Source organism: Choristoneura fumiferana, chromosome 29 (genome assembly GCF_025370935.1).
Source record: "Choristoneura fumiferana chromosome 29, NRCan_CFum_1, whole genome shotgun sequence".
Taxonomy (NCBI): domain Eukaryota; kingdom Metazoa; phylum Arthropoda; class Insecta; order Lepidoptera; family Tortricidae; genus Choristoneura; species Choristoneura fumiferana.
The window spans coordinates 10226954-10249473 of record NC_133500.1 but is presented as its reverse complement, the minus strand read 5'-3'; the positions used below and the strand labels follow the sequence as shown (position 1 = coordinate 10249473).

Here is a 22520-nt window from a genome sequence, read left to right as displayed (position 1 = left end):
AAATTGAATCCTAAATAGTGTCCAATCTGTAGGTACTGCAGACGATGCACTTTTGAAAAAGTATCGTATTAGGATGCACGTTTTGATCAATAGTTTATTTTATTTAATTTATTTATTTATTTTTAAAGCGATTATACAACTAAATATTCTGTGAATATTTCAAGCGTCTACCTGTTGCCGTTATTAATATCGAGCAAAAAACCACTTGTTGTATGGGAGTCCCCCTTAAATATTTGTTGATAGTATTTGTTGATATCGCGGCCACAGTAATACGTAATCTGTGAAAATTTCAAGTTTCTAACTATTACAGCTCAAGAGATAAAACTGTGTGACAGACGGACACACAGTCAGACAGCACAGTCTCCGTCCGTACCCAAAGGGTGCCAACGGAACCCTAAAAAGCCGAGATCTTAGTAGCTATCATAAGGTCGCGAGTGAGCAAAGATATTGTTTTAGCTCATTGATATAGACCTCCACAAAGTAACGCCTGATTCAATAAATTAAGATATTTATCTTGTGAAGAACCCCTTATTCGTTGCGCAGGTTGTCCTCGAGTGCACGATAAAGAAGGACTTCCAGTACAACAAGGTGATGCCCACTTTCCACCACTGGGTGACGGACGAAAAGCGTTTCGGACTGACGTTCCAGACGGCCGCGGACGCGCGCGCCTTCGACAAAGGCGTCCGCACCGCCATCGAGGAGCTGCTGGACGGTGAGTCTTAACCCCGGGAATGTCCAGAGGCCGTCTATAGCCCATGTGGGCCCTTTTGGAAATTAAAGAAAGTTATTTCTCCCCTTTAGGGGGCCCCATGGGCTGGGGGCCCTAAGCACGGGCACCACCCTTATGGTAAAGACGGAATTGCAGGCCGGACCGTCTTAGATAGGCTAGGTTGGGGTCCTGGAGCACACAAGATTCAAATTGGCATTGATCACTTTTTTACAATGTGGTCTAATTCCAAAACCATTTCGAGGAATAGGTTATTTAATCGTTTTATAAAATTTTAGTTAAAAAATACTTAATGATCGTGTGTATATTTGCAAAATAACGTGTAACCTTTGTTTGACTTTCATCGTAAATAAACGTTATGTAACTTAACCGCCTAATCATAACATAATACTGGCAGGTGACACAATACACTACGTTTTTTTTAAATAATTGTGACGGGCAAAGATAAACGCAGTTTTTAACGCACTGGCAACTATGGTTAGCTATAATTCCGGTAACCTATAAAAGCTAACATTTTTTTTTCTTCACAACATGGAATTGGACATTAGATTTTAAGTAAACATTTGCATGCCAATTTTGGCTAAACATGTAAATCTAAAGCTTTTTCAGCTACTCACTTTTAACACCTATTAAAAAAAATCCCTTTTTCGGCGTTTCGGGGGCCCCATGGGCTGGGGGCACTGGGCACGGCCCCCGTCTGCCTTTATGGTAAAAACGGTATTGCAGGCAGGGCCGTCTTAGGTAGGCCACGCGGGGGCCCTGGGGCACACAAGAACCTGGGTGGGGGCCATTTTAGAAATTGTCAAAAGTTAATGATAGATTTTTTTCTGCTGTATTTTTTTTTCATGAAAAGAAGGCAAACGAACAAGCAGGTCATCTGATAGGAAATAATCACCACCACTCATGAGTAAGAACGGACCAATGACTCTACTAGAGTAGTATCTAGTAGAGTCATTGGTCCGTTGCCGGCCTTTAAGGAAAGTATAAGCCCTTTTCTTGAAAGCCCAGGTGTCATAACACTGCTGACGGAAGTTGATTCCACAATGTCACTGTAGATACAAATTTATTTCGAAACAGCAGCAATAAAAAGCAGTTAACTAAATTCTTAAATCTAAACTTAGTTATGTATGTATGTAAACTCTTTATTGTACTAAAGAAAACAAACAAAATACAATTGACAAACTTTGAGATACTTGTACAAAGGCGGACTTATCAGTAAGTATATTGTTAATTTATTTATTACACACAAAATCTAACATATATCTGACCTAGGGAATTTCTTCTGAGCAAAATCTTCGATCTGTTTTTGTCAGATTTAAATTGAAAGAAAGTATATATCGGCGTTTCGGGGGCCCCCTGAGCTGGGGGCCCCTGGGCACGGGCCCTGTGTGCCCTTATGGTAAAACGGTATTGGCCCCATAATCTTAATGTTCGGCAGTGGAGCTCATTGTGGTCAATGGAAGACATGCTCGATTTTGCTCTGGTATATCTGAAAAAATCAAGATCAGCTCGATTTCTAACCCCCGACGCAAAAAGAGGGGCATTATAAGTTTGACGCCAATGTCTGTCTATAGCACCGTAGCTCTCAAACTATGTAAACTCTAATTTTTTAGTCCGTAGAATTCTGACAGCTGTCATAATTTGACGTTTCAGGAGTAAGGAACCTTTTTCTCTGGACTTATTATTGGCTGACTAAATAATAGCATTTAATCAAACTTCTTGTAAGGCCGTTGTTGGCCGACTTACTATTATCAAAAAGGCAGAAAGCTGTAAAAAAAAACTCATACAATAATTACGATGAGAGGTGTAGGTACTAGGTACGTAAGTTAACAATATGGTCACGAAAGAAAGAAGTACAGTAGGATAAAAAGGGCTTTGTAATGTATGAAATAAAGCTCGGTATTTTTTAATAATTCTATTTTTCAGCGAGTATGGAAAATTTAATGTTTAAGGCAATAGGCCAAATAGAGAACAGTACTTCTAAGTTGGACGCTTTACAATTCAACTTTATTAAGGCACTAGAAATAAATAAAACATAAGTTGTGAAAATCTTTTATTCATCATCAGAATCATCATCATCATCTGTATAAAAAGAGCTGTCACTGTCATCACTTTCCCCGACCCGTATCACAAATTTATCGCAGACACTATCTATTAAATGGTCAAGGTTGCATAATTTGTCTTCTTCTTTTATTGTATGTGATATACAACCTTGCCATTCTGTCGCAGTAATTTTATTTACTTCTTGGAGTAACCATTTTTTTACGTCAGCCATTTTTAATTTTTTTATAAGTTTTTTTTAGAAAGGGCGATGCTTTAGAATCTAAATTATTGCATCGCTCTTTCTCGCTCTTTAGATAGTTGTTTGTGTCACAAGGGAGCAAACAAGGTGTATTTACGACGGGGGCGATACATTGAGTCCAGAATATACCAAAGGATTCTACAATAGAATCCTGAGCGTAGCGAGGAGCTAAAGTAGGATCCTGAGCGTAATGAGGGATTCAAGTGATAACGCCCAAGACGAAAATAGTTTTACTCCCCAGTGGCTCATACAACTTTTCACACCGGGCATTAAAATAAAAAAAATAAATATCACGGGACAATTCACACCAATTGACCTAGTCCCAAAGTAAGCTTAGTAAAGCTTGTAATATGGGTACTAAGCAACGGATAAATTATATTTATTATATTTAATATAATTTATATAGATATAGATATATACTTAAATAGGTACATATTAACACACCAAGACCCGAGAACAAACATTTGTATTTTTCATACAAATATCTGCCCCGACACGGGAATCGAACCCGGGGACCTCAAGCTTCGTAGTCAGGTTCTCTAACCACTAGGCCATCTGGTCGTCTGAATTAAGAAACTAGAAAAAAAAAAAGTAACCAGCATATAAAATGGCGTGGTATTACAATTATTAACTTCAAAAAAATTGCATTTACAATAAAACACTTAGAAAAGCCTTGAACAGAAAAGTTGCACTTTGCTCCTCTCGTCAGGGAGGAAAAGTTACTTTTCTGAATGAGAGCTGTGAAAAATAACATTAAATTAATTATCTTGTACTTACCAATGTAAAAATTGTAATTTAAACATTAATTTATCTAATGTGCTTCTTTCCTTGCTTCCGTATACTGGATTCCTACACGGTAAGTATATGAGTCTTATACATATAACGCGGTATTATACCATACCATAATTTAATTTAAAAATGCAACATTGCGTCATATAACATCAAAATCAGTTAAATGAAAAAAAACTCTACTTTGGTTTAAGAAATCAATTGGGTATTATTTTTGTCTGATTCATATTTCGAATCAAATCAATCGTTAGTTAGATGCAAGAGTTAATGATAATTACCTTAATTCTTGATTTGATTATCTTTAAACACTAAGTTCAACCTCGAATTAAAGTTAAACCTACTCCACGTTTATTAATAAGGCTGTAAGAGTTCGAGTTAGACTGACTGACTGAGAAGACTGGGGGGAACAAAGTGGTTGGAAACTGCTCAAGACCGGTACCCTTAGTGTAAGTTTTCGGTTACAAAAATACGTTCTTGATCACGTTCGCGTTAAAATCTCAATTTGTATGGTAGCACGAACATCGCAAACTTTCCGCTAGAGGCGCTGTTCGTGTTTCCATACAAATTGAGATTTTTAACGCGAACGCGATCGAGACGTATTTTGTAATCGAAAACTTACACTAAGGGTACAGAACAGATGGCAAGCTGAAGGATGCCTACACCTTAGCGGTTTAGAACGACTAAAGAAGAAGAAGAGTATGCTTCGTGCTTCTTTTTGGAGAAAGTAACTTCATTTAACCTGCTGATGTTCCTTTAAAAATTTAGTCATAAGCTTATAAAGACAGTAATTTTACTTTTAATCTATTTTATAACTGTCTAAATCACAGGATGAAAACACGTACAGCCGGTTGGTTCTCTGTCTTTTCGGCGAGTTATTCCAAACGTTTCATTTGTCAAACTGCTTCATTTCCAATGTCATGATTTTCTCTGAAACTATATTTTTTCAGAGCTTCCATAAAACAAACCTAACCTAAACCTGTTTCTATAAAACCATAAGAAAAAACACGGTTTTTTTTGTTCTGCAGAAAAATGCGAATTGGGAATTAAAACAGTTTGGCAAATGAAGCACTTTGGTATAATATTTCTGCGAAAAAGTAGGATATCAGCTGAGTCTCCACTGAGCGGGCTGCGCGAGCATGATTAGGGTTCCGTAGCCAAAATGGCAAAAACGGAACCCTTATAGTTTCGCCATGTCTTGTCTGTCTGTCCGTCCGCGGCTTTGTTCACGGACTATCAATGCTAGAAAGCTGTAATTTTGCACGAATATGTATGTAAACTATGCTAACAAAATGGTACATTAAAAAAAAATGTTTTTAGTGTACCTCCCATGGACGTATGGGGTGTTTTTTTTTTCTCATCCAACCTTGTTAGTGTGGGGTATCGTTGGATAGGTCTTTTGAAATCATTAGGGATTGCTACACGATTTTTCGATTCAGTGATTTGTTTGCAAAATATTCAACTTTAAAGTGCAAATTTTCATTAAAATCGAACGTCCCCCCCCCCTCCAAAATCTAAACCGGTGGGTGGAAAATATTGAAAAAAAATCATAAATGTAGTAAGTATATCAAACTTTCAAGGAAAAACTATAACGGCTAAGTTTGCTTAAAAATTATTAGTAGTTTAAGAGTAAATGGCAGCCTAAGTATAAAATATACCTAAACTTGGAAGATTCCGTATAAAATACGAAAATCCTTAATAAAATATTACTTATTTTTTCGTAATGGCTACTGAACCCTATTTTGGGCGTGTCCGACACGCTCTGGCCGGTTTTTTGTGTTCAACACGACTCAAAATCACACCGAAAATGGCTGCGGCGCAAGTGGAGACTCGGCTTTAGTGTGCCTTGCGGTTGTGACGTACAGATAACGCGCGATAGCGGGGCCTGAGGTGAAGAGCGGGAGCCTCTCCCCCCGCTATACACGCCTCGCCTCAGTCGCCTGTAGTGTAGTGCTGTCCTTGATAGCTGTCGTTCACATATCGATCGCGTTAGAACTCATGTTGCACCCCGTGTATTTCTTGATTGTAATGAGGACCGTAAAAATTTCGTTATTCTTGCACACAAGATGATGTTTTTATTTAAACTTCCGTGTGACATGTAGTAACAAAGTAGCATTAATAAAGTAACATAATAATCGTTAATAAATCAATGGAATTCAGTGAATAAAATAAATTTCATATCGTTTAATAAAGAGGTTGATAAATGATACTTGTTCATGAAAATCAAAAATACTATTTGAAAATCATCCTATAAGTGGTTTCACGTCATCGGCACTTTTTGTCCGACCCCTGATGATGACTGATCCGAGTCCATCAAGTTTTCGTTCTTCGTTTCCATTTTTTTTTACGGTTTAATCGAGTTACATCCATCGGTGCTAAGTCCTGTTTATATACATAAATATGCGCTTAAAGCGCGTAAGTTAAAAAAAGAACAATAAGATGTGATAAATTAAAATAACATTTATTTTACTAATTTATCGACATACTTACTTTCTGTATGTCGATAAATTCGACATTAATTCTAATAAGGCAGCAACACTATCGCATTCCTGAGCTCTGCATTTAACGCGCGCGCTATCTGTAGTAAGGTAGAAGGTTGTACTTGTATGTTTGTCTTCAACGTTAATTATGTTTCAGGTATGGGCGGGGCGTGGCCTTCGCTTCACGCGTACAAAAAACACAATCCAGCTCCGAAAGAGGACGATGAGGAACAAAACATATTCGAGGTAAGTTTAATTTAAAATATAAATTAAAATAAATATCTTGACACAATTAATCTAGTCAAGCAAAAGTTTGTATTATAGATACTAGACAACGGATAAATATACTTATATGTATAGATAAATAATACTTAAATAGGTATATATTAAACATCAAGAGCCGAGAAGAAACATTCGTATTATTCATACAAATATCTGCCCCGGCCGGAATCGAAACCCGGGACCTCAAGCTTCGTGGTCAGGTTCTCTACCACTTGGCCATCCGGTAGTCACAAAATATTGGCCACTTTTTTTTTTCAATTCAACGAAAAATGATGAAGCACGTTTTGACGTCACGGCCCCCGTTCCCGAACTTTGATGAGCTTCATCTTTATTTGATGTGACTGACAAAATTCCCAATATTTCTCTGATAATTTCACTGGTTGATTTAATAGGATATTCTTTTTGTCAATGAAGTTACCCAATCCATACTTAATATTATAAATGCGAAAGTGTGTGTTTGTCCGTCTTTCACGTCGAAACGGAGCCACGGATCGACGTGATTTTTTAGCATAGAGGTAGTTTTTAGCCCGGAAAAAATGCAGTTCCCGAGAGAACAGCGCGCGATAACCGAATTCTACGCGGGCAAGGCCGCGGCAAAAGCTAGTTATCGCGATAAATACGGACTAATTATAAAGGATAATGATAAAGGTATTATTATAAATATAAATCAAAATTAAAAAATATATGCATAGCTTTGCTTAGTTTGGGACTAAGTCAATAATTGGTGTCAAGTGTCCCATGGTTTTTTTTTTATCTACTTAACTGATGGAGTAATTGGAGTTTCCAACTAGCCTATTATTATCCCATGCAACCTTCACGCTACTGGTGTATGGTTACTAAGTGCGTATATCCATCCGCAGTGTCTGAACCTCCCGTCGGACTCCCGCTCGAGCTCCGAGAACTCGACCGCCAGCCGGCCGCGCCACGACCTCACGCAGACGCCCATCCTCGCCGCCATCACGCTGCCCCGACACCACCCTGGTAACGCATCACCTAACCTGTTACACTTGAGTAGAGATACCTCGAATACTGATTTGGCCTAATACCGAATTCATCATCATCATCATCCCAGCCTATATACGTCCCACTGCTTGGCACGGGCCTCCTCTCAGAACAAGAGGGCTTGGGCCATAGTTCCCACGCGGGTCCAGTGCGGATTGGGAACTTCACACGCACCATTGAATTGCTTCGCAGGTTAGTGCAGGTTTCCTCACGATGTTTTCCTTCACCGCAAAGCTCGTGGTAAATTTCAAATGTAATTCCGCACATGAATTTCGAAAAACTCAGAGGTGCGAGCCGGGGTTTGAACCCACGACCTTCTGTTTGAGAGGCGATAGGTCAAACCACTAGGCCACCACGGCTTCAAATAATACCGAATATTCGGCTCAAAATACATGCTTGTCGAGCGCGTAAACGAGAATAAGCCGAGTCGCAACCTGTCTCCCTCGTTGCGATGCATACGAGAGCGCGGGCGGGTATTTGACTGTCTGTTGTTTCATTCAATTGCGAGTAAATCACGTCCCGGCAAGCTTTGTCAGATCATTATAAATAATACCCAAACGAAAAACAATACACCGACCTCTTCAAATTTGCTAAAGTTTATCTTTCGTCTCCTGGAAGCAGCGTGTATAGTGAGAGGTTATTTTCTGAAGCTGGTATAATTAACGACGAAAAGCGTAATCGTTTGCTATCAACAAATGCTGAAAAGCTTGTTTTTATCCATCAAATTTTACCACTGATCAATTTTACTTATTAAATTATTGTAATTTGGTAATAATAGATTATAATCTTAAGTAATATGACGTGTCTTTTTTTCATGATTTGGTATTCGGTATTCGGCCGAATAGTAGGCGTTATTCGGCCGAATACCAAAAAACTCTGGTGGTCTACCCACCCTGGTCTCTACTTGAGACATCAACCACTATTACACATGAGCATCCTCCGTACATTGCATATGCGACATCCACCACACAGTACACATCAAACATCCTCCATACGTTATACATGACACATTCAGTACGCATTACTCAGGAGACATCCACCACAAATGTCTCTGAGAGATTTTTCGAAAACCGGTGGTAGATTTTTTTGACATTCACAAGTGCTTGTTACTCGTATAGCCTAAATTTAATAAAGATATTTTGACTTTGACTTTGATTAGACTCGTTACTTTTTATCACACATCACACATAAAACATTGACCTCGTAGACCACATCAGAAATCGTCCACACAATACACATCAGACATGAACCACACACACATGAGACGTCCACCACACGTTACATTACTCATGAGACTATAGTTGTAAAGCACTATAGTTGTAATAAACCCGTTAGCTACCGATAAAATGCAGTTATTAACGGTTAATTATCCGACTGCGACAATGAAAAAGGGTAATATGTTTTTTGTGTAGTCAACTCCTAGGTGAAGTGAAAAATCGGTATCCGAATGATAAAGATTTCATTTTAGATTTTATCCTACTTCCTACTAATATTATAAATGCGAAAGTTTGTGAGTGAGTGAGTGAGTATGTTTGTTACTTCTTCACGCCACAAATCTTTTCTGGCATAACAGACGATGTCACAGCCCCAAGAATTTCACAAGAATTAAAAAAAGTAACTGTCAAAATCTATAATCGAGATACATTTGGCGGTTTTCTTTCTATGGAAGTTACCCGTCTGAACGTTAGTTCTCTGAGCAGTCTGTGGCTGCCTTACTCGCTCCTTCTCGCTGTACTGGCCGCGATCGCCAGCAGTGTCTCGGCTGGGCACGCGCCCCTTCGTCCCCCGCCGCCCGCCCCTTTGCCGCAAGTTGAAGCTGGCATCATCGCGCAACTCGCGATACACATTTCAAGCCGCTAGCGGCATCTAGCGGTGGTATTTAACCGTAATAAGCCTAAAACGCGGTTAAATAACCGTTAATAAACAAAAAAGCATTTTAAACCACTTGGTTAAAATCGTTAGTAACCGGCTTCGCATCTATATCCACCACACATTACTCATAAGATATCCACCATACGCTACACATGAGACATTCAAGACGCATTACTCATATGATATCCATCATCATCTCATATGATATGAATCATGCACTTATCACACATGAGATATACATGACGTGAAACCACTACTCATTGCACACCGCAGATATCTATCACTCATCACGCAAGTTATACAAAACATATCATGCAATTCGCATACGTCTATAATATTGAGTAAATTTTTGTTTTACTTAATAATAAATAAATAAATTTAGATAAAATTTCAAAGTAAAAAAGTGTTCAAAGGTGAAAGTAAAAAATATTTTTTTTACGTTTTTGTAAGTTTTAATTTTATTTAACTCTACTTTCAGACAATTTGAAATCGTACGAGATTCAGTATGAAGACAAGATGGCCGACGAATCCGACCCCGAGCGCTGTCCGTACGTTCACCTGTCAGCCGTAAGTAATTTTCCGGTCAAGCGCGAGTCGGTTCCAATAGTTTAAAAAAATGACCCAAATAAAAACGTCAGTTTTTTTTTTCATACACAGTATGGGCGGGCATTACAAAACTGACTCATAAAATTTGTATGAAAAAATTAAATACATTTTTAAAGAAAAGGTATACTTTTTTTCAACATAACTATTCATGTAAAATAGCCTATATTATAAGTACTTGGTGTGGATAGGTATTTAACTAAATGTAAACAAACTTCAACTGCTACATTTGGTACATTCAAGGATTTTAAAATTTTACTTATCTATCATTGTAATACTAACTAGACTAGTGTACTTCAATACAGAAATGTAAATGTTTAGATGGTTTAATTACATGGTGGTTGTTTTGTTTGCATTTAGTTAAATACCTATCCAAACCAAGTATAGCCTCCTGAGTCCTGAATTTTTTTAACAAACTTAGAGCTTAAGACCTAGACGTGGCTGACCTGCTTTTGTTATTTTGGATATTATTTCAAAATCCTTAGTTTTTTTTTTTTTTTCAATTAACAATTTGTACTTTATAAAGTACATTCGGCCGTTATTCTTAGTGTTAATTGGTCCTTTATAAAGTACGCGGGGACTTAGGAGGATATAACATTAACAAGTCCAGTTACACCCAATAAAATTACTCCCATTTTATTGCAGGTACATGAATACACGTACCCGCAAGTAGGCCCGGGCGGCATGATTAGTTCAGAAAAGTCTTCACCCAATAACAAACCGCCCTTACTGAAACGAGATTCTGGTAAGAATAACCATTAGTTTTGAAAAATCGATGTTCCTGTTATTAGTTACTAGCTGTTGCCCGCGACTCCGTTCGCGTAGAATTCGTCAATCGCTATCCCGCGGGAAATATGCAATTTTTCGGGATAAAAACTATCCTATGTCCTTCCCTGGGACTCGAAACTATCTGTATACCGAATTTCATCTAAATCGGTTCAGCGGTATAGACGTGATTGAGTAACAAACAAACCTCCAAACATCTTCACAAACTTTCACATTGATTGCCTTATAACTAAGGTAAACGTCCGATTATGATTGGTTATTTGGAGTATTTTTGTATTGTGTCTGTACTCCTGTCCAGTGGTAGTGTAGGGGTATAGCACGCAGCACGGAATGCTGAGGACGTGGGTTCGATTCCCAGCGCTGGTCTCTCTGGTTTTTCTGTGCATCCATGTCTCAGTTTGTATTTTCGGTAACACCTCTATTGCTAAGGTGAGTGCAAGAAGGCACAAGTCAAAATATAAAAACAATAATGAGCTATAATTATTGTATTGTAACAGTTCATTAGTAGTTAATTTAATATTTTTATTTGTGCCACTCTTACACTCACCCAGCGTATGACATATTAAAGATGGCAACTATTGGGGCAGTAACGTACGTTTACCTTATTAATTAATCTTTACTAACGAGGGTCAGGGTCACAGACATAGCCAAGTGAATTAGGGGAAAACAAATGGCAGTCGGGCCCGAAAAGTTCTCGAATTGACGCCGCGGATCGGCTAGCGCTGTAGGACGTCCATCAACGAGATGCAGGCCGCTTCCAACCAAAGCAACTGGAGGTCTACGGGGGAGGCCTATGTCCAACAGTGGACGTCCTGCGGCTGAGATGATGATGATGAGAAACATTCGTTTGTCGCTGGCTGTGGGATTTTTCAGGATAAAATATATTTTGTGACCTTCCAATTTTCATGATCGGTGCGACATATCGCCTACTTCGGGAAATCGCTTACGCTTATCAAAATCAAACTCCAAAAGAAGGAACAGCTCCGTTCGTAAGACCGGCAATTTTTGCTGTTTTGGGACCATTTCGAGACAATCAACTTTTTTTAAAAATTTAATATCTTTTTGTTATGCTAGGCTATATTGTCACGAATAAATAATTTCTATATCTATTTTATTTTCAGGGTCAATAAAGAAATGCAGCTATAGTGGGCCGCCTCCGCTTCCCGACAAAAAACCAACGGAAACCTTCCAAGCAAGATTAAAATGCAGGTGTGTACACTGGTACAAGAAGACTAGGGTCATAAAAGGACGTTACAAGCTAGAGCATTTTTTTTTCATGGGCACATTTTTGTACATGGTTGAAGATTCTGTTAGTTTCTAGTTTATCTAGTAAAAGTTCAGGACGTCTAAAGATAATCTAAAATGTCATCAATTCATCAATTGGAGTCGGTTAAAAAAAACGGCCAAGAGCGTGTCGGACACGCCCAAGATATTATATTTTTCTATGGATTTCGTATTGTGTACTGATCTTCCAAGTTTTGGTATATTTTATACCTCACGCTGCTATGGAAATAAGATGTAAGGGGGGGGGAAGGGAACGACGCTCGACTTTAATGGAAAAAAAATGAAAATAATTTATTGCATAAAAAGCTTATAAACAAGAGTCTACGACTCTGGATCCTGTGTTAGGGAGTCCCTGTGTTACAATTTGCACTTTAAAGTTGAATATTTCGCAAACAGATTACTGAATCGAAAATTCGTCTTGGTAACCCCTAACGGTTTTAAAAGACCTATCCAACGATACCCCACACTATAGGGTTAGTTGGAAAAAAATCATTCCCACTTTACGTCTACAGGTGTTACTCTAAAAAAAAGATTATATTTGTTTATCTTACCATTTTGTCTGCGTAGTTGCTACATTATATCCGTGCAAAATTATACTTTCCAGCATTGATAGTTAGGGAGCAAAGCCGCGGACGGACAGACAGACAGACATGGTGAAACTATAAGGGTTCCGTTTAAATGTGAGGGCTACCGTTTTCGAGCTCACCAGTTGGCGCCACTGTAGACAAAGGCCCTGCCTGACTGAAGTATGGTGTTTAGTTTGTTATTACGGGTGTGAAAACAAAATTTACATTGAAATTTTATTTACGTGTAATACCTTAAAACCGTACCACAAAAATATCGAGCATGCCACAGTGTTGCGTAGTCCCGTTTTGTTCGGAAAAAGGGAGGACAAAGGTTCCAAAAGACAAAACTGTCTCAAAACACAGACATTCATTCCCCTGTAACGCATATTTGCCATAATTAATTTCAGGTATTGCAAAACATTCACAAAATTATTCTAATCCTACTAATATTATAAAAGTGAAAGTTTGTGAGTGAGTGAGTATGTTTGTTACTTCTTCACGTTAAAACGGCTGGACAGATTTGGATGAAATTTGGCAAAAAGTTAGTTTATAACCTGGATTAAAACATAGGATTCTTTTTATCCCGATATTCCCACGGGATAGGGATAAAATCTCTAAATAACAACCGCTGGGCTTAGAGTCATGAAATTTGGTACATAGGTAGCTGGACGTCTGGAATAACACACAGGCTACTTTAATCCCGATGTTCCCACGGTATAGGGATAAAATCTCGAACTAATAACCGCTGGGCTTAAAGCCATGAAATTTGGCACGGGTGATTTGATTTAACGTCAATAAAAACCACGATGTAATTTTAGGGAATTCCCACGAGAATTTAACGCATAACTGCCACCGACGCATATATACGTTTTGCACTTTCCCCCAGTGCCGCTGTCATAATTATTCATACATTTGAACGCCCATGTGCGTCGGTGGCACCTGTGGTCAGTCAAGTCAAGTCAGGCGGCAGTGAATGCGTTAATAAAATCCCGGAATTTCAATTCAACTGCTGTATCTAATGATTTACGCGTGCGAAGCCGCGGGTAAACGCTAGTAAATAATAATAATGAATAATAATTATTGCCCTAATTGTATGTGATGTTAATTTAACTTGGTATTTGTCAGGCATTGTCACGAGTGGTATTTGGAGAGCGCGAACCGTCCCGGCGCGTGCGAGTTCGCGCCTGACGCGTGCCGCGCGTGCGTCGACGCTGTCTCCTGCATCAAATGCGCGCAGGTAACCCTTAAGCCTTGTTCGGACTAGGCTAGTATTTTAGTCTAGTGGCGAGTAATTTAGTAGCTAAACTATTCGCTACTGCCTAAAAATCGTTCGCATTACAGTCGAGTAAAGCTTTTTTTTTTTTTTATTTGACTGGATGGCAAACGAGCAAATGGGTCTCCTGATGGTAAGAGATCACCACCGCCCATAAACATCTGCAAACCAGGGGAATTGCAGATGCGTTGCCAACCTAGAGGCCTAAGATGGGATACCTCCACGTGCCAGTAATTTCACCGGCTGTCTTACTCTCCACGCCGAAACACAACAGTGCAAGCACTGCTGCTTCACGGCAGGATTAGCGAGCAAGATGGTGGTAGCAATCCGGGCGGACCTTGCACAAGGTCCCACCACCTGCAAGCTCACAAGTCAGTGGTTTTTCCTCGCTCCAGCGAAACATTTTCACGTCAACTAATGAACTCGACTAAATCGACAGGTTCGGACTTGTTTTACGGCGGCCGAGTGAGCACGGACGCGTGGTGGGGTGCTACTCGCTACTAGACTACTAAAAAAAAATAGAATAAAATGGATTGGCTCTTAAGCCGAGTTTAGACTTGCAAGAAAAATCGTGCAAGTTGCATTACATTGCGGCGCTCGATTGACCACAACAAACTGGTTGGCTTTACGGCCGAGCAATGCAACTTGCACGATTTTTCTTGCAATTCTAAAGTCGGCTTTAGTATCCGATTATAGAACAGGCTGCGTTGAAACCAGAGATGTGCGAGGGATGTGTTTTTTAACCGACTTGAAAAAGGAGGAGGTTATAAATTTTGTTGTATTTTTTTTATGTTTGTTACCTCAGAGCTCCGTCATTTATGAACCGATTTGAAAAATTGTTTTTGCGTTCGTCTAGGAATATCTTAATTACCTAGGTCCCATAAGCAGCAAATTAGGATCTGATGATTGGATCCTAAGGAAATCGATGTTGTAGGGACACCTATGGTAAATTGGATATATTTAGTAGTAACTCGTGCATTTCCTCTAGAAAATCATCATTTGGTGAAGTGGAACTGATGATGAAAACCACAGTTGACCATCGGAGTTACTACTCAATAACCTGTATTCCACGGGTTGAATCTTAATTACTTTGACACAGTTGCTAAGCAATTTATGCCCCTCGTAATGCATATGGTAAAACGGGTGGTGAATCACCAGGCAGGACTCCTCAATAATGAACGTCTCTGCATCGGGAAAAGCAATCTTTCGTAAAAGGTGACGAGCAGTTGATATTAAACTATTGTATCTTAGATTATTTTCACTAAAACCGTGAAAAAAAAATTGTAACTAAAAATTTAACCGAGTAAAAAAAAAAAACACGACAATAATTTTCTACCAGTCTGAAGTCGGTCGGTGCCTCAGCACGAGCCAGCAGGAGTGATTGAAGCCCAATATAAAGTGCGTAGGTGAGGTAGATGACTATAGGTCCACTCCTGCTGGCTCGTGCTGAGGCACCGACCGACTTCAGACTGGTAGAAAATTATTTTCATGGTTTTTTGTAGTCGGTTCAATTTTTTGTTATCATAACCAATAGTAACGTTCATTTTACCTCGCCTCGCTCCGCTCAGCTGTTTCCACCAGAGCGGTGCTGTGCAAAGATAGGTAAATTAAGCGTTTCTATTGGTTCATGACAAACATATTTTGACGACCGTATGGCCAAGTGGTTAGAGAACCTGACTACGAAGCTTGTGGTCCCGGGTTCGATTCCCGGCCGGGGCAAATATTTTTTTGAACAATACGTATCTCTCGGGTCTTGGATGTTTAATATGTATTTAAGTATGTTTATCCGCTGCCTAGTGTCCACAGTACAAGCTTTCCTTAGTTTGGGACTAGGTCAATTTGGTGTCAAGTGTCCCATGATATTTAGAGGTATTATTATTATTTAAATATTCCTCGCTCATCTCTGATGGAAACGACCCAGTCCCCTCCGTCCCCCTTTAAACCGCACTGCAGATAAGTAGCCTTAATAAATATGTCTGTCTGTCAGTGTATGCTGTACCACTGCATGTCGGACGCGGAGGGAGACTTCGCCGTGCACCCGTGCGCCTGCGCCGCGCCCGACGACGCCTGCGCCAAGCGGTCAGTGCTGACACACACACACACATAACCTTTTTTTTTATTCGACTGGATGGCAAACGAGCAAGTGGGTCTCGTGATGGTAAGAGATCACCACCGCCCCATAAACATCTGCAACACCAGGGGTAGATGGGATACCTCAAGTGTCAGTAATTTCACCGTCTGTCTTACTCTCCACGCAAGCACTGCTGCTTCACGGCAGGATTAGCGAGCAAGATGGTGGTAGCAATCCGGGCGGACCTTGCACAAGGTCCTGCCACCTGCAATTCATTATATAATTAGATTTAAGAACGATAATTCATCATCATCAGCCGGAAGACGTCCACTTCTGAACAAAGGCCCCCCCCTTAGAACGCCACAATGCACGACAACTCGCCACTTGCATCAGTTTCCCGCAACTCTCACGATGTGGTCAGTCCACCTGGTGGGAGGCCTGCCAACGCTTCGTCTTCCGGTTCGCGGTCGCCACTCGAGAACTTTACTCCCCGAACGGGAACGGGGAACGATAATTAGATTCGTCAAAATATCTAAGGGAAAGATTTTTGTAGTTCAGTGAAATAAGCTTTTTTTTTTTTTTTTTTTTTTCATATAACCTACCTACATATTTGGGTGGAATTGAGTGTGTAGCTGGCTATTTGGAATAACACAAAGGCTACTTTTTATCCCAATATTCCCACTGATCGATATAAAATCTCGAAATCTTAACAGCTGTGTTTAGAGTCGTGAAAATTGGCTCAGTTGGGTTTAAGGCTGGTTCACACGTATTAAGCTATCAAGTAGTTAACTAAATTTTAACTTAAATTTAAGCTACTTGAAAAGTGTAAACAATTAAATTAGATTTTTCCTATTTTTTGTTTAAGTGGATGGGCGTGAATTATCACTTGACACGTTTGGAATTAGTTAGTGTATAAGCTTAGCGGTGCGGCCGCGTTCGTAAGTTCTTGTGTTTGAAGAAGAGAGAACAAAATCTTTTTTTTAAATGTCGAAGTGGTCAGAAGGCTGTTATTCGTCCATCTCGGGCTAACTACTACTACTTGATTACTTAACCACACACACACAAATCATGCCTGTATTCCCAAATGGGGTAGGCAGAGCTCACATAACGTTAACCGCTATAAATACAGAATATCCATAGGACTAAAACTACTATTAAAATTAAAACTTAATTAAAAAGAGAGGTGGGCCTCTTGGCATGGTGCCCATCACGCAGGCAGCATTCCCGCGTTGAACTGCGATTGAGATTCTTTGCGCAGAAAGCTGCCGGCGCGAGGGTTGCCTGTTGCCTCCCTTAACCTATTGCTGAGCTCCCTGTGTAGCTCCAGCGCACCCTTACCCCAAGGACTAGAGTCTCGACGCCGAAAGCAAAGAAATGATGTTGGGCGCCGAGACAGCTATATTTCGTGACCTTGAGGCGTTCCCGGGCGTCTGCCGCCGCCCCCGCATTTGGTAGTTGCTGGTGTAGGTAGCACGCCGCCAGGGTATTCTGTACAGACACGAACATTCCGTGCTTGCCATCCGATATAAGTTATGGGAATTAATTGAAATCCCGAAATTTCAATTCAACTGCTGATCTAATTTTTCACGCGTGCGAAGCCGTGGGCAGACACTAGTACAATATGTAATAGTTTTACTAACACGGTTATGTTGTAGGTGGGTGGGCATAACACTCCTCAGTCTGCTGGTGCCGTGTCTCTGTTGCTACGTGCCTCTCCGCTGCGCGCACCGCGCCGCGCGCGCCGCCCACCGCGCCGGCGGACACCACGCCCCGCGCACTAGCACCGGACTCCACGCGCCACACCCAGTGAGCCGGGCAGAACCAGCACGTGCCCACTAGTACAGCGCTCACAATACTAGTGAGTCACTTCATTAATAGCACGCTCGTGATTTGTTTGCGTGTGCGACCCAGTTCAGTTTCGCTGTGACTTATAACAACTAGTGAACGCGATGGACTCGGGATGAGTTTGTGTGACACTAAAACGTGGGTCACATTAGTTAAGTGTGACACACGGTGTAGATTAGCTACAGACTTTGTAGGAACTTGTAACGGCCGCTGACTAGTGTCACAGTCAATGAAGTGCGCGGGACAGACTGCTTTGCACTCACTATTTGTGAAAGTGAAACAACGTACGACAGCTATATGACGGAAGTGAGGTATTCAAGTGGTTTTACTACTCTTGCGTTAAAAAATGAATGAAGGCACTTTATCACACCTAGAAGCCAGAAATTGAAAGAACACTGGAGTTTTTTCGTAAAGAAACTTGCAAGAACTTTAGACAGTGATGACAGTGGAACGTGAAGGCTAAAGTGTCAGTATTTAATAATTGCATTTGATTGTACTATGAAATGGAACGGGATGCAACACAGAATTTAGTAATAATAATAGTCGAGACGCGATCAAACCGATGAGCAAACCTGTAATTATTACTAACTGAGTAACATAGAATGGCAAGTTCAAGTTTTTGATACGATCATATTATTCAAATCAATAAATGTGTCTTTTAATGTATGAATGTGTTTCGAAAATAAAATTTGTTGTTTCTTAGATGCACATGGATAATTTAATGATGCGTTACAGATTGTTATGTATGTCAGTTTTAAACGGCGCATAATTTTTTTCAACTGTCAATGGTTGTGGGTGAGACCCCGACCCGGCCCGGATAACACCGACATGGAAATACCGGCCCTGTTTTTTTGTGTACACACCCATAGAAAGTGACAGGAGCTTCTATGGGCGTGTACACGAAAAACGGTTGGTATTTCCATGTCGGTATTATCCGGGCCGGGAAAGAGTGTCACCCAATGGTTGAATAAAATGTGTTGTCATATTTAAATGAATGTTGCAACTCTATAAAATGTTAAATTATTAAGCATTTTAATATTGATTGGTATTCGCCGTGGTTATTAATGTAAATGTATACTTATTGAAGTGTATTGTGCCATTCGATATAATATAATATAGTTTTAGCGTATGACAGTCTTTTTTAACCGACTTCAGTCGACAGTAATAAAGTTTTCTGCATCCATTTTATTTGAAAATACAAAAGAATGAAGATTTTACTCGTTATTCTGTCTTTTGACACAAAGTTTTGTAATTGTTTGGTGAAAGGTTAAGGCATTTTTAAAGGGGTTTTAGTAAAAGTAAATCTACAAGGTGGGCCCTGTAACAGGAGCAAAACATTAAACCACAGCTTCCACTCTTCGTCTTGAGCTAACTTAGTTCTACAACTTTTAAAAATAACTTGTATTATGATTTTATTATAGTTTTAAAGTTTAATTGGACAAGTAACGTATTGCAAAATACGTCATTTTGATACGTGACAGGCGATGTCATTTAGGCCATATATTTAGGCTATTGGATGCCGTACATTGTAAATAGCATTTAATTTGTTTGGAAGAAACATAATGATAAAATTACTTAATTTTTGAGAGTTGCTGGAACTAAAGAAGTTCCATTTGAGTATCAGAACCTGTGTTTTATTTTTTGCTCTTGTTACAGGGGCCTACCCGTATAAAAGACTGTCATATGTTATACCGGGTGTGGCCTGTAAGACGAACAAATAAATATAACATAGACCGTACTCGTCAAACTTAACAACATTAGTTTAGCGACTTTTAAAAATAATGGAGTCTTTAGATTTTCCTTTTTTCATAACTAACTAACTAACTTGGCCTCAGGGACCAAAGAGGGGTCTTGGCCTCCGAAACGAGAGCACAGCCATCTGTCCCGATGTGCGCAGCTTCTTCCTTTTTCATACAAATTAATATTGCAATCAATGTACGCCATCCTAAAACACAACTGACATCGCCTGTCACGCTACAAACATCAAACATTTTGCTTTGCATTGCTTCTTCGAGTAAACTTTAGTGGAATAAAAACAAAAAAAACTGATTATTTTTAAAAGTCGCTGAACTAATGTTGTTCATTTTGACTACGATCTATGTTTTAATTATTTCTCGTATTACAGGCCACACCCGATAACTATGCAATGAGGTTACTTGTCAGATTACAGTGGTTTCTCTTAAATCTTGTATAGTTAAGTCTTCCATGTCTGTGGCTGATATTTTAGTTATCCATTGTTATTCTCGTCTTCGTCGTTTCGTCTTTATCGTCTTTTGTTTACTTCAGTGTTTTTCAAACTATGGGTCGCGATCCCCCGGGGGTCGCGGATGCTCCTCTCACGGTTATTGTGTATGATTATTCAATGTTTGTATTATCAACGTCGGATAATACAAATAACTGTAAGTGGAGGTAGGCAGGGGGTCGCCAAATATTTTTCAAACAGAGGGGTCGCGTCTGAAAAAGTTTGAAAAACACTGGTTCACATGATGCGAGTACTTTTAATTGTGTCAAAATTGTAAGTTCTCTTTTAATGGGAAATTTAGCAGATTACAAAATTTGACATATCTTTAATGTTCAAATGGTGTTCTGACTGTCACACTAAATGGTGCCAGAATGTATGGTCAGTTTTGTTTTTAACTGTATACGTAACATAATCATCATTGCTTCGTCTGGAATTCTATAATGTTATAAAATGTTAATTGTTAAACTCCTTAATAACTAATGCACGAATTCTATCGTACAAAAACGTATTAAATGGTACTTGCAAGTGAAAAATATTTTTTAGCGTGTCAGGATTCATCAAAGGAGCTAAACAAACTGTATGTTTTATCTAAAGACAAGTTAAACTTTTTTCTTCATGCCAAACAAAAAGGAGTGATCTCTTAACATTGGAATACACCCCTTTTACCTCTTTTTATTTACTAAACGAATGCACGTTTGCTCGCTTTTAACCCCTAAGGAAAAAAGGGAGTATTATAACGTTAACTTGTATTTCTGTTTGAGGATCGAAGCTATCAAAAGGATGATTGATTCGGGTGTTTTTTTTTTTTAAATCATACTTATGTAAATTTATTTATGGGATATGTAGATTTTTTCACTTTTAGCTTTTTAACTGAAATCGCTTTAGATTTGTTAATCATGTTTTTCGTCAATGCTCTTGCAATTACTTTTTATTACGGGTATAGGTTACCGTTTCGGTAATTTTCATCTTTTGAATTCAATAGTAATTTCGATCCGCCTCAAATCTTTTGACAGTCATTAATATTTTGCCATTATAGTATAGGATATTGGTTAGATATCTGACGATTTAGTATAGTATACTTGTTCACTCGTCATACATACAGAAAAGTAATCTTCGATTATTTAGTTTGTTCGTAGTTTTTATTTTAACATTCAAAATTAAACCAGACTAAGTTGAGTTAATACGTTATTCTCCAGCATTGACTTAAAATCTAATTATGTATCGCGTAAATAATTTTACCGTATTTGTAAATACAAATGCGATGTACAAATGATATGAACGCAATACATTTTTCTTTCAATTCAAATAAACTTCAGCTATATTATGAAGTATTTTAGCGCTGACAGCGAATCAGCGAGTAATGTCACTTTAACAACAAATTGTTAGTGTTAAATTAAGAATTTATAAATGAATACGTCTGTCACTATAGAACCGCGATGTGAATAGGATTTAAAGATCTGCCATTTCATATACATGTTGTCGTAAGTATAAGGAATATTTCGTATTCGTGGAAGAATGATGTAAGTCGTATCGATCAATGAAAATTGGTGCGATCTGTCAGATCCACTCTTCTCAGCACGGTTTAATTATATAATGCTCCGTAGAGACTATCTCATAATGTTACTTGAGTATGATATCAGAAAGCGTTTCACGGCCACTAATAGAGCTTTTAATTGACAATTTCTGCCGTGCAATACTTAAAATGCAGTTAATATGTGACGTATTTTATAGATAAGTGGAGAGATTCTAGTGTAATGAACAGATGTTTTTTTTTTAACTCTCGTTGCGGCAGGCATGGTAGTTCGCCAGTTGCTTTGTCGTCGGTATTATGACGCCTTAGTTGTTCTAGCGTCTAGCAGCACGCGTCTTTCTGTCACGCTTTGGCGATGTTTCTACTGTTTATAAAAAAACGTACGTCAAATCGTAACAAAAACGCAATGTGCTGCATCAAGTAATATTTCTATGTTGAGACAAAAATTACAGCTAAAAGTCACAAGATAGGAGGAAGAAAGATTTAAGTCTGACTTACACCCTTCTTCCTCGAATAATGTCATTTTTTAATTTAATTTTTGTTTCAAGGATAGAAGAAACTAGCAGTAAATGTCGATACCTGTCTTAAATATGGTCAGTTGATCCATAACTTATGTGTTATACTTCTTAAGAAGAGAAGTCGTCAAGTATATGGATGTTTCGTGGGCATACAGATTATAATAATAAGGTTAAATTTAATATCTTAATATAATCACGCATTCATAATTTCTGTACGAATAAAGAATTTCTAGTCTGAAAGTTTGTTATGCTTCTAACTTATTTGTTTACTCATTCCGTTTAGAAAGAAATGACCAAATGTTTTTGTATATTTATAAAAGTAAGATACCGGGACGAGTTGCGGGGGAGCG

General features: G+C 39.0%; 1 protein-coding gene across 2 annotated transcripts in view; it reads left to right on the top strand.

Annotated features, from left to right (window-relative positions):
- The window catches only part of LOC141444325 (sprouty-related, EVH1 domain-containing protein 2-like), a 34474-nt gene extending 14968 nt beyond the window's left edge, over positions 1-19506 (top strand). Inside the window, exons 4-12 of one of the 2 annotated variants that reach the window (XM_074109861.1) lie at positions 544-712; positions 6504-6541; positions 7438-7558; positions 9930-10018; positions 10700-10799; positions 11962-12049; positions 13816-13927; positions 15951-16042; positions 17690-19506. In XM_074109861.1, coding sequence (XP_073965962.1) covers positions 544-712; positions 6504-6541; positions 7438-7558; positions 9930-10018; positions 10700-10799; positions 11962-12049; positions 13816-13927; positions 15951-16042; positions 17690-17873 — 993 coding nt within the window. In that variant the 3' untranslated portion in view covers positions 17874-19506. Of the gene's footprint in view, positions 1-543; positions 713-6452; positions 6542-7437; positions 7559-9929; positions 10019-10699; positions 10800-11961; positions 12050-13815; positions 13928-15950; positions 16043-17689 lie in introns of both variants that reach the window. The other variant, XM_074109860.1, reaches the window with a different exon arrangement.
- Positions 19507-22520: the final 3014 nt, after the last annotated feature.